Raw genomic sequence first — 19,670 nt, 5'->3', positions numbered from 1 at the left:
TGGTGACCATCATGTCTTGAAATCAACCCACTTGTATTAATTACACCTTGCTGACCCTCTAGTATGGTTTATATCATGCTCAGAAATAGACTATTAATGATTATTAAGTAAATATTATTACACTTTCCTAGTAAGCATGGAGTGTGTAAACACTATGATTGTGAGTGTTTAGGTTTATTAACTGAACTTCCCTGGTGGCTCAGATGGTAAAGCGTCTGCCTACAATGTGGGAGACCTGGGTTTGATCCCTGGGTCGGGAAGATCCCCTGGAGGAGGACATGGCAACCCACTCCAGTATTCTTGCCTGGAGAATCCCATGGACCGAGGAACCTGGTAGGCTACAGTCCATGGGATGGCAAAGAGTCGGACACAACTGAGCAACTCCACTTTCTTTCTTTCAGGTTTATTAACTAACACAGCAGAGGTTTGATTCTGAGTTTTGAATTCTTGATGGAAAAAACCTTGTCACACTGACTACTTCCCAGGAGGCCTGAGAGCACATCTGGATGGGGGTCCCTGCGGTGGGGGCAGCGGGGGCTTCGGGGAGGAAGCAGGTGGCCCTCATGCCATCGGCCCGTGCGAGGCTCTGCTGTTTATGTTTCAGCCGTCAGTCCCGAAGTCTCAGCTGATCCGCAGAGCTGAGCCTGATGTTTCCTGGCAATGAAGGTCTGGGAGGTCTGCAAGCTGTTTTGTAATAAGCGGTTCCAGAGAAGATGACCGTGTCCCAGCAGCAATAATCGTGAGGGTCAAACATTCAGAACATCCCGAATCGCAACCCCTGCTCCTGGGTTTTGGTGAAAAACAAACAAAGCAGACATGAATCCCAAAAGGCGAGAGAACGTGTGATGGGAACAGATAATTCCTGAATCTTCATGGCCTGCTTTATTACTTACTGGTGCTTTCTTATGAGGCATTAAAAATAAATAAATACAAGCTTTTTAAGGCCTTTTGTTAGTGGGACACAATGCAATAAAATTCATGAGCCTAAACTGTTTTTATGTGTGCAGCTGTGAATAATCCAACTGTTCACTGAGAATTATCCAAATGGGTCTTCGAGGTATTTCTTTATAGCAGAAAAATCCAGAGCAATGGGATAATTCAACCACATGTTTTGTTTTGAAACAACTTGAAAGTTTTTTGTTACCCACCATATAAATGCTGAGCATAGATTACTTCTGCGAATACTGATACAGAGAATTTACTTAACAATCATAAATACAGAGAAGATTAATATCTATAATATATAAAGTGAAAGTGAAGTTGCTCAGTCATGTCCGATTCTTTGAGACCCCCATGGACTCTAGCCTACCAGGTTCCTCCATCCTAGGGATTTTCCAGGCAAGAATACTGGAGTGTGTTGCCATTCCCTTCTCCAGGAGATCTTCCCGACCCAGGGATTGAACCCGGGTCTCCTGCATTGTAAGCAGACGCTTTACCGTCTGAGCCACCAGGAAGTCCATATATATAAAGATGTCTACAAATAAAAAAGAGGAAGATCATGAGTAATCAAGGCAATGATTAGCAAACGCAACAGGGTTTTGGCTGAACTCACAACCAGTGGGTTGGAGGAAAAAGCCCCACCCACTGGCTGAAAGGTGTTTCCCTCTGAGTTCTGAGCAGACCCCTGGGATGGTGTCTGCAGGGGATGCTGGCGTCTGGGCAGGTTTGGGGATGGCTGACATATACTAGACATAGCTGAGGAGTAGTCATCTTGAAAATATCAGTAAAATGGATAAATTTATGAAAAAACACAACTAGCCAAAGTTCATTTAACATTTTTAGTTAGTCGCTCAGGCATGCCTGACTCTTTGCAGCCCTATGGACTGTAGCCTGTAAGGCTCCTCTGTCCCTGGAATTCTCAGGCAAGAATACTGGAGTGGACTGCCATCCCACTCTCCAGGGGATCTTCCTGACCCAGGGATCAAAACTGAATCTCTTGCATTGCAGGCAGATTCTTCATCAACTGAGCCACTAGAGAAGCTCATTTTTAAAGACAATATAAATATCTAATGCAGAAAAATTTAAAGTAATGAATAATCGTCAATGGTTCAGGAGTTAGAAAGTTATGCTCATAAGTTCTTTCAAGATTTCAAGACTTAACCCTGGGAAAGTGAAGTCGCTCAGTCGTGTCCGACTCTTTGTGACCCCATGGACTGTAGCCTATCAGGCTCCTCCATCCATGGGATTTTCCAGGCAAGAGTGCTGCAGTGGATTGCCATTTCCTTCTCCAGGGGATCTTCCTGACCCAGGAATCGAATCTGGGTCTCCCGCATTGCAGGCAGATGCTTTACCGTCTGAGCCACCAGGGGAAACCCACAAAAAAGTTCCGGATCCTGCTCCAGGACTGACTCACCCACGCCCCCGCCTTGCCCTGTGAAGTCAGCACAGGACTGACCATGACCATCAGGAGGTGTGTCAGAAGGACAAACCCACCACAGGACGTCTTTGGAAAATCCAGAGCAGAGCCCTCTTCTCTACAAGGAGGCTCAGTACTAGGAAGCCAACATGGTGCTATGGGACCACATTCAGGATAGTGAGATTTATCTGATCGTCTCAAGGGTTCCAAATAGAATCACACCGTACACCCATTCCTGACAGAAAGCCGTCTAAAATCCACCATGGGAATCATACTCAGAGGAAATCCCATCAATAACTGCAAACAACCACAATTGCCTCTGGAAGCTTTGATCGCTTCTATATCACTGTCTTTCAAACTCCTTCATGTAGGAGATGTTCAATAAATACACTAAATAAAGGACCCATTGAGAAGACAAAAGATGGTGTTGTGTTGACTTGAGTCGCTGTTTGACAAAGTGCCTCAGCCCTGTGCCGTGCGCCTCATGCGTGAAGGAATTCGGGCCTGATTGACCTTGGCAGCCTATGGCTGCTCCTTGTTGAAATTATGACAAAACCCCTCACACAGGTTTGTCTGACCCCAGACTGTGGCTTCTGCACTGGAAGGCCGAGCAAACTGAAGGGGAGGAGGCAGAAGGGCCCGGGGTGTCTGGAGGGCTCCAGCCAGGTTGCAGCCAGGAGTGTCAGAAAGTCCCTGCAGGTGTGATGAGGCTGGACCATCGCCAGCACCAGAGGGTCTTCTGAGAGCCGACGCCAAAGCGGGCCTGTCAGGTGAGCTCCAAGGGGATTAGAGACGGCAGGAACCGGGCGGGTTCACCAGAGTTCATGCTTCCATGGGGAGATGGAGCCAGGGTATCCCACCCTCGCATGGGACACGGTCACTGCAGGCCTCCTGGGACTGTCACCCGACCAGGCAGTGGGGTTACCCAAGCCAGCAGGAATAAAAAAGTAGACGCCTCAAAAGAATTTTGAAATCAAGTGCAGTTATAGGGCATTTCATTTGAATTAGCTGACTGTAAAATGTTGAGACTATAAATACATTTTAAAATCTTTACTTCATGTGCAAATTTTAAAATAATTCTAATCTCCCAAGATTACAAAGCCATGTGATTTTCAAAGTTGTTGGAATTTGTATATTGAGAATATTTTCAGAAAAAATATATACCTAGAGTCACTTTTTTAGTTATTACAAGTTCAACCACAGTAAAAGATTATAATTTTATAGGCCAGTGTTCCCAGCAGGATGCTCAGGAAGGTGTGAGAAACGAAGCAGAAAAGTGAGTTTCTTTTTATGAAATGTTTACCCATTATCTCGTGCCTTAAATAAAGTAAAAACACTATAAACTTCAATTACAAAGTATTGATGCTTTAGTTTGTAACTAGCTTTAAAATTCTAGGAACTAGGTTACATATTGTATCTTTCATCTATTAAATCTATATTTTATATATATAAATGTATACAGATCATTTTTCAGTGTAGCTATAATTCTGCATCTCTGGTCCCCTTAACAATAAACTTCCCTAAGAAAACTTGCTTACCTCCTGCTTATGCTTTTAAAATGTCTTTATGGACTATTTATGACTTGGAGAATTAGCATAAAATAATATTGTAATGGCTTTGCACCGATAGCATCTTATTTCTTTGACCAAGAGCAGATGATTTTTCAACACATCCCTCATCTATTAACAAATTGTTTTCCATAATAACCAGCAGACAAAATATATAATAATAGGAAAGAAATGCAGCATTTTCTTTCCTATTTTTAAGTTGATGGCCTCAGTTTTTAAAATGACTGACCTCAGGTTGATGTTTGCCTCTTCTCGTGTGTGTGTGTCACACACACAAACCCCTAATAAAACAGGGATTGGCTGCTTGCGACAGGGAGACGAGCGGTTTTCTGGTTCAGTAGCTCTTGTGAGATGCTTCCATGCTAATACATGCGGTGGTAGGAATTTACTTAACTGCTGTAAGCAAACCCAGGAAGGCTTGTTCCCCTACTACGTGCCTGAGGGAATTCTGTGATAAGGAAAACAGGCAGAGTTCTTACTCCTGGAACTCAGTCTCCTAGGAGGAAAACCCATCAGCAACTAAATACAACCTGACTGTGACTATGCACAATCATCTTTACACTAATAATTAAACAGTATTTATCCTCAAACCATACTGGAAACTTTTACTAGAAATAAATATCTGATTATTAGAAATATAAGTAATATGGTATTATGGTTATCAAATAAAATTCAGCAAAATGACTTCATATTTAGAGCTGTAACTCTCAGGTTTGGAAGTGGCAAAAAAAATAGTTCGTCTAAAAGAGATGTTTTAGAATAGCACTCCATTAAAACTAAGGTATGAGAAATATGTAGAGAAATGACTAGAGAATAAACACAAATAAACCCAGAACAAATCATAAAAACTTGATGCTGCTAAGTCGCTTCAGTTGTGTCCGACTCTGCGACCCCATAGACGGCAGCCCACCAGGCCCCGCCATCCCTGGGATTCTCCAGGCAAGAACACTGGGGTGGGTTGCCATTTCCTCCTCCAATGCATAAAAGTGAAAAGTGAAAGTGAAGTCACTCAGTCGTGTCCGACTCAGCGACCCCATGGACTGCAGCCCACCAGGCTCCTCCGTCCATGGGATTTTCCGGGCAAGAGTACAGAGTTTGTATTGCTTAAAAGAAAACAAAGGAAAAATGATTGTTTACGTATACACATTGGAGAGATAACTCAGCTTCTGTAGTCCATGATGTTTATGTTAAGGGTTTTTCATTTTTTTTTCCCCCCCAATAACAGTAAAGAGCATCTTTACTGGGTAGAGGTGTAATCTGTGAAGAAGGCAGGCTCACAGGTTTCGAGGTCAAGCAGGCATCACTTGAGCATTCACAGTCTCTTTCCCTGTGCGCAGGCAAACCTGCTGACCCATCGTTTAAAAGTTCGGGTGCCATCAGTAGGTCCAAGATTGCTAAAACTGATTTTAAAAAATTCCCTGCTATTTACTCCAAGTGGGGACCTACATTTTAAGGTGCTAGATTTTCTCATTTCAAACACTATAAGATTAGAAATATTGGTTTGGTTTGCTTGGATTTTAAGAAAATTGAAAGCACAGAAAATATCTTCACTTCATAACTGTAGAGTGGGGAGGGGGTTGTGGCAGAGAAGAAAAGGAAATCCATTTATTTAAGAGGAAAATGCATAAAACAAATACTTTTGTTAGGGACAGAATTTTAAATTATGATAATTTGGTATCTTGAAATCTTGAAGGATCCAATTAGGATAACTTAGTTTCTTTAAGAACAAATACTACCTAACTGATAATAAAATATTACGGCTCTCTGCAAAGGATATAATGCAATATATTTTTCCATTCTCCTGTAACGGTCCCTGACATTTCCAGTGTTTCTCTTTTACAAATAACCTGGCCATGAAGATGATTCTACGTCCCTTGGGATTTGTGTGATAAATTCCTCAAGGTGCAGCCGTGGGGGATGGGCAGGTGCTCACTGTGTTCACTAGTTTTAAGCGGCTGTCTCAGGTGCTGGGTGGAAGCTTCCCTGGAGGCTCAGTGATAAAGTTTGCCTGCAAAGCAGGAGACTCGGGTTCAATCCTGGGTTGGAAGATCCCCTGGAGGAAGAAATGGCAACCCACTCTGGTATTCTTGCCTGGGAAATCCCATGAACAGAGGAGCCTGGTGGGCTACAGTCCACGGGGTTGGAAAGAGTCAGACACGATTTAGTGACTAAACTATAAAAACAGGTCTTTGGGAGGTTTACCCTCAACGCAACACTTCATGATCTCATGTGATTTTAGACGCTGACCAGAATGTGGTATTTCCGGACTGTGTATTTTTTAACCACTTGGTGAACGTAAGTGGTATCACAGAGTTTTATTCTGCACCATCCTGATTACTGGTGAGGTTATCTTTATTTCAGTATACTTATCATTATACTCATTGGAAGGACTGATGCTGAAGCTGAAGCTCCAGTATTTTGGTCACCTAATGTGAATAGCTGACCCACTGGAAAAATCCCTGCTGCTGGGAAAGACTGAGGGCAGAAGAGGGTGTCAGAGGATGAGATGGCTGGATGGTATCACCAATGCAATGGACATGAACCTGGGCAAAACTCAGGAGATAGTGAGGGACAGGGAGGCCTGGCACGCTGCAGCCCATGATACGGCTGGGCAACTGAACAACAGCAAAACCATTCTAACTATCGTAGCACCTTGATACTTAGTAGGAAATGTCACCACTCCACTTTTTAATTTTGTTTATAAGTTTTTAGGTGCCATTTTCAAGGTCCATGTAAAAACCTGTTGGAATTTTTATTAGAACCAGAGAGAATTTGTAATTCATTTGGAAGCAGAAGGCATCTTGTTGCTAACAGGTGTTCCTATCCATGAATGTTATATATGAATCCCTGATTGTTCTATAATTTCATTCAATAAAAAGTGGTAGTTTTCTTTATTATAATCTCTTGGTTTTACTGAGTAAACAAACATATCATCTTCAAAGAGTAATAGGATTTTTTAAAATTTTTACAGCTTTTATTTGTCTTCTTGGACTTTTATCTAAAAATAGTACAAAGTAGACATTACTTTGCCAACAAAGGTCCATATAGTCAAAGCTATGGTTTTCCCAGTAGTCATGTATGGATGTGAGAGTTGGACCATAAAGAAAGCTGAGCATCGAAGAACTGATGCTTTGAATTGTGGTGTTGGAGAAGACTCTTGAAAGTCCCTTGGACTGCAAAGAGATCAAACTAGTCAATCCTAAAGGAAATCAGTCCTGAATATTTATTGGAAGGACTGATGCCAAAGCTGAAGCTCCAATACTTCGGCCACCTGATGTAAAGAACTGACTCCTTAGAAAAGACCCTGATGCTGGGAAAGACTGAAGGCGAGAGGAGAAGGGGGCGACAGAGGATGAGATGGTTGGATGGCATCACTGACTCAATAGACGTGAGTTTGAGCAAGCCCAGGAGTTGGTGATGGACAGGGAGGCCTGGCGTGCTGCAGTCCATGGTCACAAAGAGTTGGACACGACTGAGTGAAATGAACTGATATGTATAATTCTACATTTCTTCATTTTCCATTTCAAATGCGAAAAAGTTCAAAAGTGAATCCCAAGAAGACCTTCTACCAGCTTCCCTTCGTGTGAGGCTCCGGCACCTGTTCCCAGACACAGATGGATGTTTGCGTGCCTTTGACTGTCGAGCGCCTGCAGTTCCTTCCAGGAGGGAGTGAGGCCCAGTGAGATGGAGGGAGGCAGCGGAGAGCAAGGGAGGCGAACATCCCCAGGAGCCAAGGGCACGCTTCCCGTGCAACCGATGCCCAGTCCCCGCAGTCGGGTTTCGACCTCAGTGATTTCCTGACAAAACTGTCTCCCCCACTACAGTTCACACTGATATCCTCACTATATTTTACTCTGTTTTTGTTGTTGCTGTTCAGTGGCTAACTTTAATTCCATTCTGTTTTGGTTGCCTGACCTCAGGATTGTATTGTGTCCCTGTTCCAAGTCTTGAGTCTTTCTATTTGTTTCTACTCACATTTTTAGAACCTGCTGAATTAAATGTCAAGCTAGTTGCCTTTGTCTCCCTCTCAGTGTTGTGTGAATGAGTCTGTTTTCTGGCAAATGCAGTGTGAGGTTTACGCAGGCCGTAATTAAGGAATAATGGTGCCCTGAACGCACACGTCTGGGTCATAAGTCGTCCCACCCTCCCCCTTCCTGCACCCCTTCCTGAAGGGTCCAGGTCTCCTCTGATATATGAGGTGGTACTGAACATTTATTACAACAAGAGCAAAATACATACCAAACACCTCACTATAGTAACTGCAGAGGATTGAGATTACCTGTTTAGATGAAATACCATGAAACATTACATTTAAAACCAATTATATTTGTATTACTAAGACTTCAAATCTGCTACCTTAAACGTCTGTCATTGACACAGTCAATGTGCTATTGTAAGTAAACTGAATTTTAAAGAATCACAACCTTACATTTATGTATTATTTCACAATGACTAAAATCCCTGTTACTTTATGAAATTTGTTTTAATTATTTCATGAATATAAAGAGCTTCATAATCCTAAATTCCATGCTTAGCTTACTATTTAAAATGACAGTTTTAGCTGTAGATGAATGTAGTTTTGCTTCACAAAATTAAAGATCTTAGAAATATTTCCTCTTATCTACCACTTGGCCTTTTCCTACTACATGTATATTTGTGTGTTTCATGTAATATGTACACATGTATTTAAAATAAAGCCAAAGAAATCACACTTTTCTTAGCAGCTGTTACTAGTTTTCAAACCTCTCAGCTCCGTGGGGTGTTTTCCACAATTAATGCTACAATTGGGATTAAGGCAAGGATTTTCCCTACTGATGGATGAATGATCTTGTTGGAATGAAGAGTCTGAGAGAAGAAAGTCAGACGAAACATGTCTGATGGTCTTTCCAGCAAAGCCTGAGTCCTTTATCCTGGAGGCCAAGGTGAGGTGCTGGCCCCGCACGCCCCGGGTTTCCATGTGCCCGCAGGACGCAGCCATTCCCGCAGGAGTGAAAGCCAGGCCGATGTGGGGGCTTTGGAAGCGGGTGGTGGGGATGCAGGCCACCCGGGGCCTGATCAGGCGCCTGGCTGGGTTGGGACTCTAGGAGCTTCCAGGCGCCCAGGAGTGGCAAGAACTGCTGGTCGTAGGACCCCACAGGGTCAGGCATCCACACTCAGGGCCTCGTTCCCACCCCGATCTCTCAGGAAGTACCTTCACTACCGGGGCTCTCCCCTCAGAGAAGATGGGGACTCGTGACGCTCAGGTCACTGCAGGTCTCTCCTAGGGGCTGGCTGTCAAGGGGCGGGAGGAAGCACCAGGTTTCAGGGAAATGAAACAGCTCTGCCCATTGACCCTTCATCCCCGGGTGGTGAGCCCACCTCCTCCCTGGGGGCTCTTATGTTCTGGAGGGAGAGCAGCCGCTCTCTCTACATGAGGCCTGTGGCGTCATCACTCTGAGAAGAGTTGGGGAGAAGGGAACTCAACTGAGCTGTGTGTTTTATCACTAAGGAGGCAGGATTAGGCACAAGGCCGTTTCATCTGGAGGAGACTCTATGACCAAGGCTGAGGGTGAGAAAGACCAGGCAGCTCTCTCGGGACTTGTGCCAATGGGCTGAGGGAGGTGGGGGTTCCCAGACTCGAGGAGCCCTAGGAGGCTGAACAACTGATGACTGAAATAAAGAAGCAGAGTGTGTGGCGGTCACCAGACCTGGAGGTGGTGACAGAGCTGAAAAGTGTCCAGGGAATGCCTGGGGGAGGAACGCTTGCAGGAGAGAGTTTCACAGAGGAAACAAAGGAAGAAATCAGCAAACTTCAAACGTGGACCCAAGAGGAGAGAACCGTCTGCCAGAGCAGCAGTGTGAGAGAGAAAAGGAGTACAGACTGCGATAGAGACTGGAGTAGAAAGCCCAGTAGAGACTGGAGTAGAGACTGGAGTAGAGATGGAGTAGAGACTGGGGTAGTGATGGAGTAGAGACTGGAGTAGAGACAGATTAGAGACCCCAGTAGAGACAGAGAAGAGACCCCAGTAGAGACGGAGTAGAGACTAGGGTAGTGACGGAGTAGAGACTGGAGTAGAGACAGAGTAGAGACTGGGGTAGTGACGGGGTAGAGACTTGAGTACAGACGGAGTAGAGACCCCAGTAGAGACGGAGTAGAGACTGGAGCAGAGACAGAGTAGAGACTGGAGTAGAGTCTGGGGTAGAGACCCCAGTAGAGATGGAGTAGAGACTGGAGTAGAGACTGGGGTAGAGACTAGAGTAAGAGTAGAGATGGCATAGAGACTGGAGTAGAGACAGGAATAGAGACTGGTGTAGTGACAGGGGTAGAGACTGGAGTAGAGACCCCAGTAGAGATGGAGTAGAGACTGGAGTAGAGACGGAGTAGAGACTGGAGTAGAGAAAGAGTAGAGACTAGAGTACAGACAGAGTAGAGACTGGGGTAGTGACAGGGGTAGAGACTGGAGTAGAGACGGAGTAGAGACTGGAGTAGAGTCTGGAGTAGAGAACCCAGTAGAGATGGAGTAGAGACTGGAGTAGAGACAGAGTAGAGACTGGAGTAGAGTCTGGGGTAGAGGCCCCAGTACAGACGGAGTAGAGACTGGGGTAGAGACTACAGTAAGAGTAGAGATGGCATAGAGACTGGAGTAGAGACTGGGGTAGTGACAGGGGTAGAGACTGGAGTAGAGACGGAGTAGAGACTGGGGTAGTGACAGGGGTAGAGACTGGAGTAGACACGGAGTAGAGACCCCAGTAGAGATGGAGTAGAGACTCCAGTAGAGACGGAGTAGAGACTGGGGTAGTGACAGGGGTAGAGACCGGAGTAGAGACGGAGTAGAGACCACAGTAGAGACGGAGTAGAGACTGGAGTAGAGACAGAGTAGAGACGGGTAGTGACAGGGGTAGAGACTGGAGTAGAGACGGAGTAGAGACCCCAGTAGAGACGGAGTAGAGACTGGAGCAGAGTCTGGGGTAGAGACCCCAGTAGAGATGGACTGGAGACTGGAATAGAGACGGAGTAGAGACTGGAGTAGAGACAGAGTAGAGACTGGAGTAGAGACGGAGTAGAGACTGGGGTAGTGACAGGGGTAGAGACTGGAGTAGAGACGGAGTAGAGACAGGAGTAGAGACAGAGTAGAGACTGGGGTAGTGACAGGGGTAGAGACTGGAGTAGAGATGGAGTAGAGACCCCAGTAGAGACGGAGTAGAGACTGGAGTAGAGTCTGGGGTAGAGACCCCAGTAGAGATGGAGTAGAGACTGGAATAGAGACTGGGGTAGAGACTACAGTAAGAGTAGAGATGGCATACAGACTGGAGTAGAGACAGGAGTAGAGACTGGGGTAATGACAGGGGTAGAGACTGGAGTAGAGACGGAGTAGAGACAGGAGTAGAGACTGGCGTAGAGACAGAGTAGAGACTGGGGTAGAGACTGGAGTAGAGACAGGAGTAGAGACTGGGGTAGTGACAGGGGTAGAGACTGGAGTAGAGATGGAGTAGAGACCCCAGTAGAGACAGAGTAGAGACTGGAGTACAGATGGAGTAGAGACTGGAGTAGAGACAGGGTAGAGATGGAGTAGAGACTGGGGTACAGACTGGAGTACAGACTGGGGTAGTGACAGGGGTAGAGACTGGGTAGAGATGGGAGTAGAGACTGGGTAGAGATGGGAGTAGAGACTGGAGTAGAGATGGAGTAGAGACTGGAGTAGAGATGGAGTAGAGACTGGAGTAGAGACCGAGTAGAGACTGGAGTGGTAGGTGCTCCCTCTGGGTCCACCCCGCCTGACCACTGGGTCGGCTGAGGGGGGCTTCCCAGCGCACCCCCATCTGCCCCTGGCCGTCGGACTCCCACCCGCTTGCTCTCCAGCGGCCCCTCCACGCGTCTGTGTTGTCACGACTTCGTCCTCGTGGCTGCAACTTTCCTCCTTTCTGCTGGGACAGAAACCCGGGTCCCTTCATTCTAGAAGACCTTCCAAGAAAGATTCTGAAATCACGGAACAGAGGAGAAGGAGCGGAATGACCTGAATCACCAAATTTAAACTCAGGGATTTTAAAGCGAACTCGACCCTGAAGAAAGCCTCACCTCAAGGTGAACAGAGGAGACGGTCTCCGTGTGGAAGATGGAGACCGTGGCGCTCACCAGCAATGGCGGCTGAGACGGGCTTGGCTGCCTTCAGGGACCTCCCCGATCTTTTCCGGGGAAGTGGGACGCTGCCCTGGGTTCTGCAACTTCACCCTCGCCCGTTAGGGTGGGGACGCCCGCCTGGAGCCTTGAGGCGCGGGGCTCATGGGGCCCGCCTTCCGGTCAGCCGCGGCTGGAAGGAGCGGGAGCCGGGCCGGAATCCGCGGGCCCGCGGGGACCCGTCACGCGAGGCCTGCAGCGCCACCTGCTGGCCGCGCTCTGAACGACCGCCGCTCTGGCTTCCGGAGACGAGCCTGGCTCTGGGCCAAAGTCGCTCCGCAAAGCGGGAGCAGCCGGGCGGCCGCCGGGTCGGCAGGTCTTCCCTTCAGGTGAGTCTCAGAAGAGGCTCCGAGAGCGGCTTCGGCCCAGACCCTGCCTGAGCATCGCAGCCCTGCGGGGCCCTGGGAGAGCCAATCCCTCAAAACCCAGAACCGAGCCCTTGGTCCGCCTGGGCCCAATGGGTCTTGTAGCGCAGGCCTCCTGGGCTTGAGCTTGGGAAACGCAGAGGGAGCTCCAGCGAGGTGAGCCTGGAGCACGAACCCCGCGCAGAGCTGGGCGGCTCCGGCTGACCTCACGGCCGGGCCGGGCTGCGCCCTGACGGTACAGCCACGGAGAAGCCGCCATTCTGACTGCAGCTCAGGCTCAACTAGAGGTTACGCCTATGTGTGGTTGCTGTGAAAGCGAGCTTAAAAATGTCATTTAGAGAAACAGGAATCAGTATCTTTCAATACCCAGCAGAGCAGCCGTGCTTGGGGTCTGGGTTGATTGGGTTTCTTCCTGCCAGCCCTTGGGTTACCAGGTCTGGGCCCCAAGGTTGATAGTTGACATTCCCGTTGTTTCAAGTAAATTACCAGAAATGTGCTGATAGGAATCAAGGTAGTTTCAGTGATAAAATTGTGAAACAGCTCAATGAACTGTTTTTTTTACCCCACCAAACCTCTTTGCTTTAAATTTCTCACACACCGACCTTTTTCTTCCCCAGAAACACAGCTGTCGTCTTTTTCTTCCTCTCACTGGACCACAGCCGTGTCCAGCAGCTCCCTGAGGGCAGGATTGCCTGCTCTGTCCACCCTCTGAGCCAGCGTCTGGTGCAGCACTGACCTGGTGACCACACCTTAGGGATTACTGGGTGCATGCATCAACAGCTAAATGAAATTAAACAGCTTGTTGTATTTTCCCCTCTGACACCAAATTCCAGGCAGTAGGGCTCTTCCTCACAGCAAGCAGATCAACATAATCTGACACTGGCTGCCTAGAGTAACCTGGGGCAAAGGGTTCGGGCCACAAGACGGCCCCTTCCTTAGCTGCCACTGGGCTTCCAGGTCATCTCCCGGGCTTCCCACTACCAGGCAGGGCTCCGGCTCTACTGGGGCCTTTGCCAGGCACCTGGGGGTGAAATTAGCACATCACAATGCCACACCAGGTCCCTACAGTGGTAAAGGTAACTGGGAAATCTTGACCATTATATGTGCGAATGAAAAATGCTGCTGCAGCGTCAGTACACAAAGGAGGCTGCAGCCATCGAGCCCTGAAAGCCCCCGAAGGTGAGGCCTAAGGAGACTCAGGGTGGAGAGGGGATGCCCCCATCAATCGTCAGTCACCCCAGGGGGCCCAGGATGGGCAGACACAGGCCACTGGGCCCTGGCAGCCGGGGTGCAGGTCGAAAGAAAGGTGTCAGTGAGCCCAGGCTTCGCACCTTCTCACACATAGAAAAGGGCCAAACTCCTTAACTAGACATGTCTCGCTTCCTTTTGTGAATAGTGATGTTTTGATGTTGCGACTAGCTGGTCTCTGTTGCAAAAACTCCTATAGATCCTGGCTCCCCCCTCACCTCTTCAGAGCCATCCCTCAGAAGCATCTGAGAGGCTGTGTCCAGGGCTCAAGTCCTCAGTTTTGTCCTCCGAATAAAGCATCATTCTCAGCTTTAAGGCTGTGCATTTTTTTCATTCGACATACATATGCACATATTTGTATAATAAACACACTCATTGGAAAAGACTCTGAGGCTGGGAAAGATTGCAGGCAAAAGGAGAAGGGGCAGCAGAGGACAAGATGGTTGGATGGCATCACCGACTCGATGAGCAAACTTCCAGAGATATTGTAAGACAGAGGAGCCTGGTGTGCTGCAGTCCATGGGGTCTCAGAGTCAGACACGATTCAGTGACTGAACGACAACAATGCATAACGCGCAGGTCTATAAGTTATAACTGATATTCTTTTCTAATATAGATTTCGCAATTTAAAAAAAGTAAAGAAAAAGAGGAACTCTGAGCGGAGCAGGGGCCCAGGCACTTCAGAGGCGCTGATGGTGAGGCTGCTCCTCCTCTGCCCGTCTGCCAGGTCCCCCCCCCAGGTGGGGCTGCGTTCCCTGGTCAGCGGGCTCGAGACTGTGCAGGTCACACTTCCTGGCAACCCCTGCTCACATCGATGAGGTAATATTTTCTAAAGGACTCTGAAATGCATCTTTAATGAATTAAGTACAACACACCTGCAGACGATTGAAGTAACACATACCTTTAGGTGCAATCTCGAGCTCTCAGAAACCACACATTGTTATGGGAATCAATACCCTGGTTGTTTTGTATTCCCGAAATACGGGCTTTGTGCCAAGCACATCTGTCTTGGTAGAAACAAAATCATTTTCTCCAATTTTCATGCCATTGCCTTTGCTAAAATACCCTTTTGAATGTATAGTTCAGTGCAAACATCTTTTTTTCTGTAGACTTCATACTTCTATAGGACCATCCAGAAAACAAATTGGAAGAATTACTTTAATTCTTTGGTAAATATTTATTGGACACAACTCCAGATGCCATGGAAATGTATGTATATGCCACACATACAAAATGACACAAGTCCTGGATCTTAACTAAAAGCGGTTTCTATTTGAGTTTTTGTATAATCTGATCCATTCCTTCATGGAAATTATTACCTGGTGAGATAATATACAAGCATTTAAAGAGATGATTAAAATCAAAATAACATGTGCAAGCGTTTGGTAAGTAATGCCAATGTGCTACACCCCAAATAAAATGTACGTGTTCCATGATGTTCCCTAATTTTTGCTGAAACATGATGGGTGGGTATCAGCCATCCCTTTTCCCAGCTGAAACTTAGGCCAAGACAAGTCACCTCTGAGAGATGGCCCAGCTTCAGGGGGGGGTGAAGGCAGAGGGGCAGGCGGGCGGCATTTAACCTAAGATTTAAAGACCCAGGATGTAGTGAGTGTGGAAGGGTTCTGTTGGGTCCTGTCAGGTCTGGCTTGGTGCTGCCTGGGTCAGCCCGAGGGACTCGGGCCCTGGCCTGGCCGCCTGCAGCGCCCCGGCCTGCATCCCTGCAGAGATCTCGGCATCTGTCCCAGGGGAGCCCGGCCTCGGGAAGCTGCAGCTGGAGCCCCCGGGCCCCACGGGCCTCCCTTCATGGACCAGCCTGTTGCCATGGGAGCAGGAGCAGTGATGACACGTCACAGCTTCCCGTTGACGGCGGGTGTTTCCTCCTCGGTCCCCTGTGGCTGCAGGGAGAGTCCGCGTCCACGGCCCTCACGTGGACAGAGAGCGGAGCGGCCCTCTCCCTCTAGGTCGTGATCGTGAGACTGTCCAGGGGGCTGACCAGACACCCGACCCCCAAAGGCTGGACTGTGCACCGAGGGTGTCACCCTGCACCCGCCTCCCGCAGCCTGGAGGCACGGCATACACAGCGCCCCAGGTCCTACGGACGGCCATCGGGCAGTGAGCCCCGGGAGAGTCTTCCTCTCTGGGCACCATCCGCAGAGGCTGTAGGGAGGACAGCTTCCCAACACGGCTGCTTTCCCGTCTTCCCTGCTCTGAGCCCATTAGAGGTTCGCGTGATACCAAATCATGGGAAACACTAAGTGTTCGGACGATTTGTTTACGCGGGTGGATGCAATCGAATCGATAGCAGTTGTGCCCAGAGTCTGGGGAGTGATTTTCTGGAAAGGATTCTGACATTCCTGCCGCTGGGGGCTGGGCGTTGTCAGGCCGTGTGATGAAGGGTGGGTCAATTAGAGAGCCCGCTGCTCTAAACCAGTGCCACATGGCGGTCTGCTCGGGCCACTGAGCAGCCCATGGCTCTTAAAGAGCCTTGGCAGATGGGACTTAGAGGCCTGTTTCCCCTGCCTCGGGCCCAGGTTGAAAAGATGATTCTGCAGAGTCCAGATTTAACACCGGTCATGCTTTGGCCCTGGGACTGCAATGGGTTTAGCTTCTCAGGGGTCCACCACCCACTCCATGTGGTACCAAGTGACCACGGGAGCTGGTTCTGTTCCCTTCAAACTGCTCCCAGCAAAGAACCTGGCAGTGTCGACAGAAAACCAGGGTTGAGCTAAATAACTGTGGGGAAAGAGCAAATTAGCCAAGATGGTTGGGCTCTCTCCCCCCACGATCTGTCAGTGTGGTTCTGTAACAGCTGGGATCACTCACAGCGCTGTGCGTGTGCATCGCCGTGTACCCCTTCGGCCACAGCCACGTCTGCCCTGTAAGCATATAAAAGCTTCACTGAAAAGCCCCTGAAGCTGCGTTAGGTCTGTGTCCGCCGAGTCAGCCCCGAGAGGAGGGAACGCAGCGTGTCTGCTGCTACAGCTGCAGCCTCAGTCTGGAGATTAAACGTGCCTGCAGCTCCCACGGCCCCTCAAGGGTTCTCCCAGCTTCCCCGCTCACGCCTGCCTGCCCTGTTCAGCAAACAGTGTGAACAGGGAGACAACTGGCATAGTCAGCAGGACCAGCGACACAAGAACCAACACTTGTCTCAACTCGAGAATCATCCTGGGGCCTGCCGCGTACTAGGCCTGCTGACCCTGCTCAGACTTGTGTCCGTGCAGGATGAACAGCGAGAGGAACTCTGCCGGGGAGACGGACCATGAGACCCTCTCTGGCCCCAAAGTCCAGAGCTTCTCCACGAGCCTTCCCTGGTGAGACTGTTTCTACGTGTGCTCAGAAAGGCTTTGCTGGTTGTTGAAGGGATTTCATCCAAAACGATATAAAACAAGGCCGGGTGAGGAGATGCCACTGAAGACGCAGACTCAGCTCGTGGGGTGCAGAGCCAGGACCTAGGGGTGACCAGGGCTCCTGTGTTGCCCTCTGGGTCCCAGGAGGGTGACCCAAGGCGGTGCTACCAGGGTCCTCCACGAGGCCCCACCGGAGGCAGGATGGCCCTGTGAGAACCTGGCCGCAAAGCAGGAACAGTTCTGAGGCAGGAAGTGGGCCGGTGGCTCACTTTTTGTTATGGGGCCGTCCAGGCTCCCAGTCCACTTAGCCAGACCTGAGCACGCCGCAGGCCCCTGGGGGCTCGGCGCTTTGCTCTGAAAGTCAGTGTCCAGGTGCCTCACAGGCCGATGCCTGCACTGAGCCTTGTGCCACCAGAAGCCCTCGGCTGGGGTCACTCAGACTCATGGGCGGGTGGCCCTCCTGGCTCCTGGGCACAGGGAACCGCCTTCTCGTGTGGCCTCTTTCCTGATGCTGCTTCTCCCACCCAAGACCCCACGCCACCTCTGTCCCCGCCAGCGTCCACCTTCTTATGGACCTGGCAGCGTCTCTTCCAGAGAGTCTTCAGCCAGAGCCCTGGTCCTTCTGCTTCCTGCACGTGGACCCTTGAGCATCTGGGCTGCGCTGGAGCAGCGGGCACCAGGGACATTCCCACCAGGGACAAGCCCCAGACAGGAGCCAACTCCTTCAAGCGTCCGCAACTAGGAAACAAGAGAAGAAGCATCTGGGTGCAGGCACATTGTCTAGAGGGTGACTGGGCATTTGCCTGCAATCATTCTATTGCAAACTATGGCTTATTTGACATTAAATGGGATTTTTTTTCTTCAAAGTTGAACTTGGCAGAAATTCACTAAAAATGCTAGCTATACTCCTAAACCACAGGGCACATAAATCATTGAAATCAGAAGTGTTTTCAAGGAAATTGCCATTTAATTTTCTGAAAAGCAAGTGAAATACAATAACAGGTATGATTTCCCCTTCAGTCAAATGGGGGTCAGTGGTGGGAGGGCCAGGACCCTTCAGTCTGCAGGCACCCCCCTCAGGATCAGGCTGCACTGGCCTGTGAAAGGGTCTGCGGAATCAAGGCCTCATGGGGGGCGATACCCTGGGTGAGCCTGACTCATCAGGCGGGACTCCAGGAAGCCCTGAGGCAGCAGGTGGGGCAGGGAGACCCCAAATCTGCCACCAGCCCAGTGCACAAGCAAGGGGACCCCGGGGCCTGGATGAGACCCAGCCTCAGGGCCTGAAATGAGACCCGGGCTCAGCTTTCAGAGCTCACACCGCAATGTCTGTTGTGCAGAGAAGCCTAAAGGGAAGTCGCTCAGTCGTGTCCGACTCTTTGCGACCCCATGGACTGAAGCCTACCAGGCTCCTCTGTCCATGGGATTTTCCAGGCAAGAGTACCAGAGTGGGTTGCCAGTTCCATCTCCAGGGGATCTTCCTGACCCAGGGATTAAACCCGGGTCTCCCACTTTGCAGGCAGACGCTTTACCCTCTGAGCCACCAGGGAAGCCCAACTAAGGCAGTTGCTAAAACTTAAATTATTTGCTGTTGTGTCCCAGCAGAATTCTCTACAACCGCCGCAGCACAAATGAGCGTGTTGGCGTCAGGGTGCCCGTGCTGTCCCCGGGCCGCCCTCGGGGCACAGGCCTCCAATGCACTGCTGGCTCGGCCACACCCTCCTGGTTCTCTGACGCCTCATCCTGACGGAGCTGGGGCTGTGGGTTTTCCAGCCAGGACTGCAAGAGGAAGGGCACTGGAAAACTGCAAACCGTGTAGTTGGGTTGCTGTGGGTCCGAGGTGGCCAGGGCTGCAGAATTCAGTGCTCCAGTGTGAGAATGAGGCCCAGGGACTCACTGGGCAGAGGGGGGCGAGAGGGGTGCAGAATTCCGACAGCCCTGCTCACGTCGCGTGTCTGGAACAGGCAGCATTAAAGCGGTTGGGACATGAAAACAGGACACCGACCCCTCTGAGGGCAGGTGGCTCCTGAGACGGCGATGCACCCCCTCCAGGAGCCCTCTCCTGGGGGACCGTCCTTGATGAGGACAAAGCAGGGAGCCCTGGACAGCACAGTGCAGACGCATCTGAGGACCAAGGCCCGTGTGTGTGTGTGTGTGTGTGTGTGTGCTGTGGGGGTGAGGGTGGGGCTCTCATTGTGAAGGCCCGTGTGTATGTGTGTATGTGTGTACTGTGGGGGCAGGCGTGGGGCTCTGCTTGTGAAGGCCCGTGATGCTCTGGAGCCCCCAGCATTGCTGGTGTTGGGCACACAGGCCGGGAGGCCAAGGGAGCTGGGTTGACCCAGTGGGTCGGCTCTGGGGACGACAGTCAGCGCGGTCTCACTCTGAGCTCATAGGACCCCCGAGACCCCTGGAGTCTGGTGCTGAGCCCACCTGGCCTGCACCCCAGGTGGAGAGGAGGCCCCTCGGCCAGTCAGCAGGGGCTCCGCACACAGGCCGTGTTAAATCTCTGGGTGTGCAGTGACGCATCTGTGCCGCTGGCTTGCTCCTGACTCTGTCTCCTCCAGCTCAACATGAGTCTGTCTGGCCGTCTGCCTCGCCCTCCGCCGGGAGAGAGCTGGCCATAGGCCCGCC

The 19,670-nt window shown here is 49.8% G+C and overlaps 1 protein-coding gene and 1 long non-coding RNA gene across 2 annotated transcripts; both read right to left on the bottom strand.

The window, feature by feature from the left end:
• Nucleotides 1-561: 561 nt before the first annotated feature.
• Nucleotides 562-9,800, bottom strand: LOC133253268 (uncharacterized). The gene is made up of 4 exons (XR_009738263.1): nt 5,858-9,800; nt 4,154-4,372; nt 1,310-1,474; nt 562-784 (listed from the first exon to the last, which is right to left on the bottom strand). It is a non-coding gene; the product is annotated as an uncharacterized LOC133253268 (long non-coding RNA).
• A 17-nt stretch (nt 9,801-9,817) lies between these two features.
• Nucleotides 9,818-11,856, bottom strand: LOC133253509 (uncharacterized). Its single transcript, XM_061427092.1, has 3 exons — nt 11,719-11,856; nt 11,576-11,620; nt 9,818-11,528 (listed from the first exon to the last, which is right to left on the bottom strand). The coding sequence occupies exons 1-3, from the start codon at nt 11,854-11,856 to the stop codon at nt 9,948-9,950; spliced, it is 1,764 nt and encodes a 587-aa protein (XP_061283076.1). The 3' UTR covers nt 9,818-9,947.
• Between the last annotated feature and the right edge of the window lie 7,814 nt (nt 11,857-19,670).

The sequence above is a fragment of the Bos javanicus genome, chromosome 8 (assembly GCF_032452875.1).
Source record: "Bos javanicus breed banteng chromosome 8, ARS-OSU_banteng_1.0, whole genome shotgun sequence".
Taxonomy (NCBI): Eukaryota; Metazoa; Chordata; class Mammalia; order Artiodactyla; family Bovidae; genus Bos; species Bos javanicus.
Note: the sequence above shows the minus strand (reverse complement) of the source record. Positions and strands in the feature narration are given on the sequence as shown.

What these genes read in the sequence shown, in the direction of transcription:
- LOC133253509 (XM_061427092.1), bottom strand. Translation starts at nt 11,856, where the DNA reads ATGAAGGGACCCGGGTTTCTGTCCCAGCAGAAAGGAGGAAAGTTGCAG. An exon ending in ACGGCCAGGGGCAGATGGGG is followed by an intron (nt 11,621 to 11,718) that starts GTGCGCTGGGAA and finishes TCTCTACTCCAG; the next exon opens with TCTCTACTCCATCTCTACTC. An exon ending in TCTACTCCATCTCTACTCCA is followed by an intron (nt 11,529 to 11,575) that starts GTCTCTACTCCC and finishes ATCTCTACCCAG; the next exon opens with TCTCTACCCCTGTCACTACC.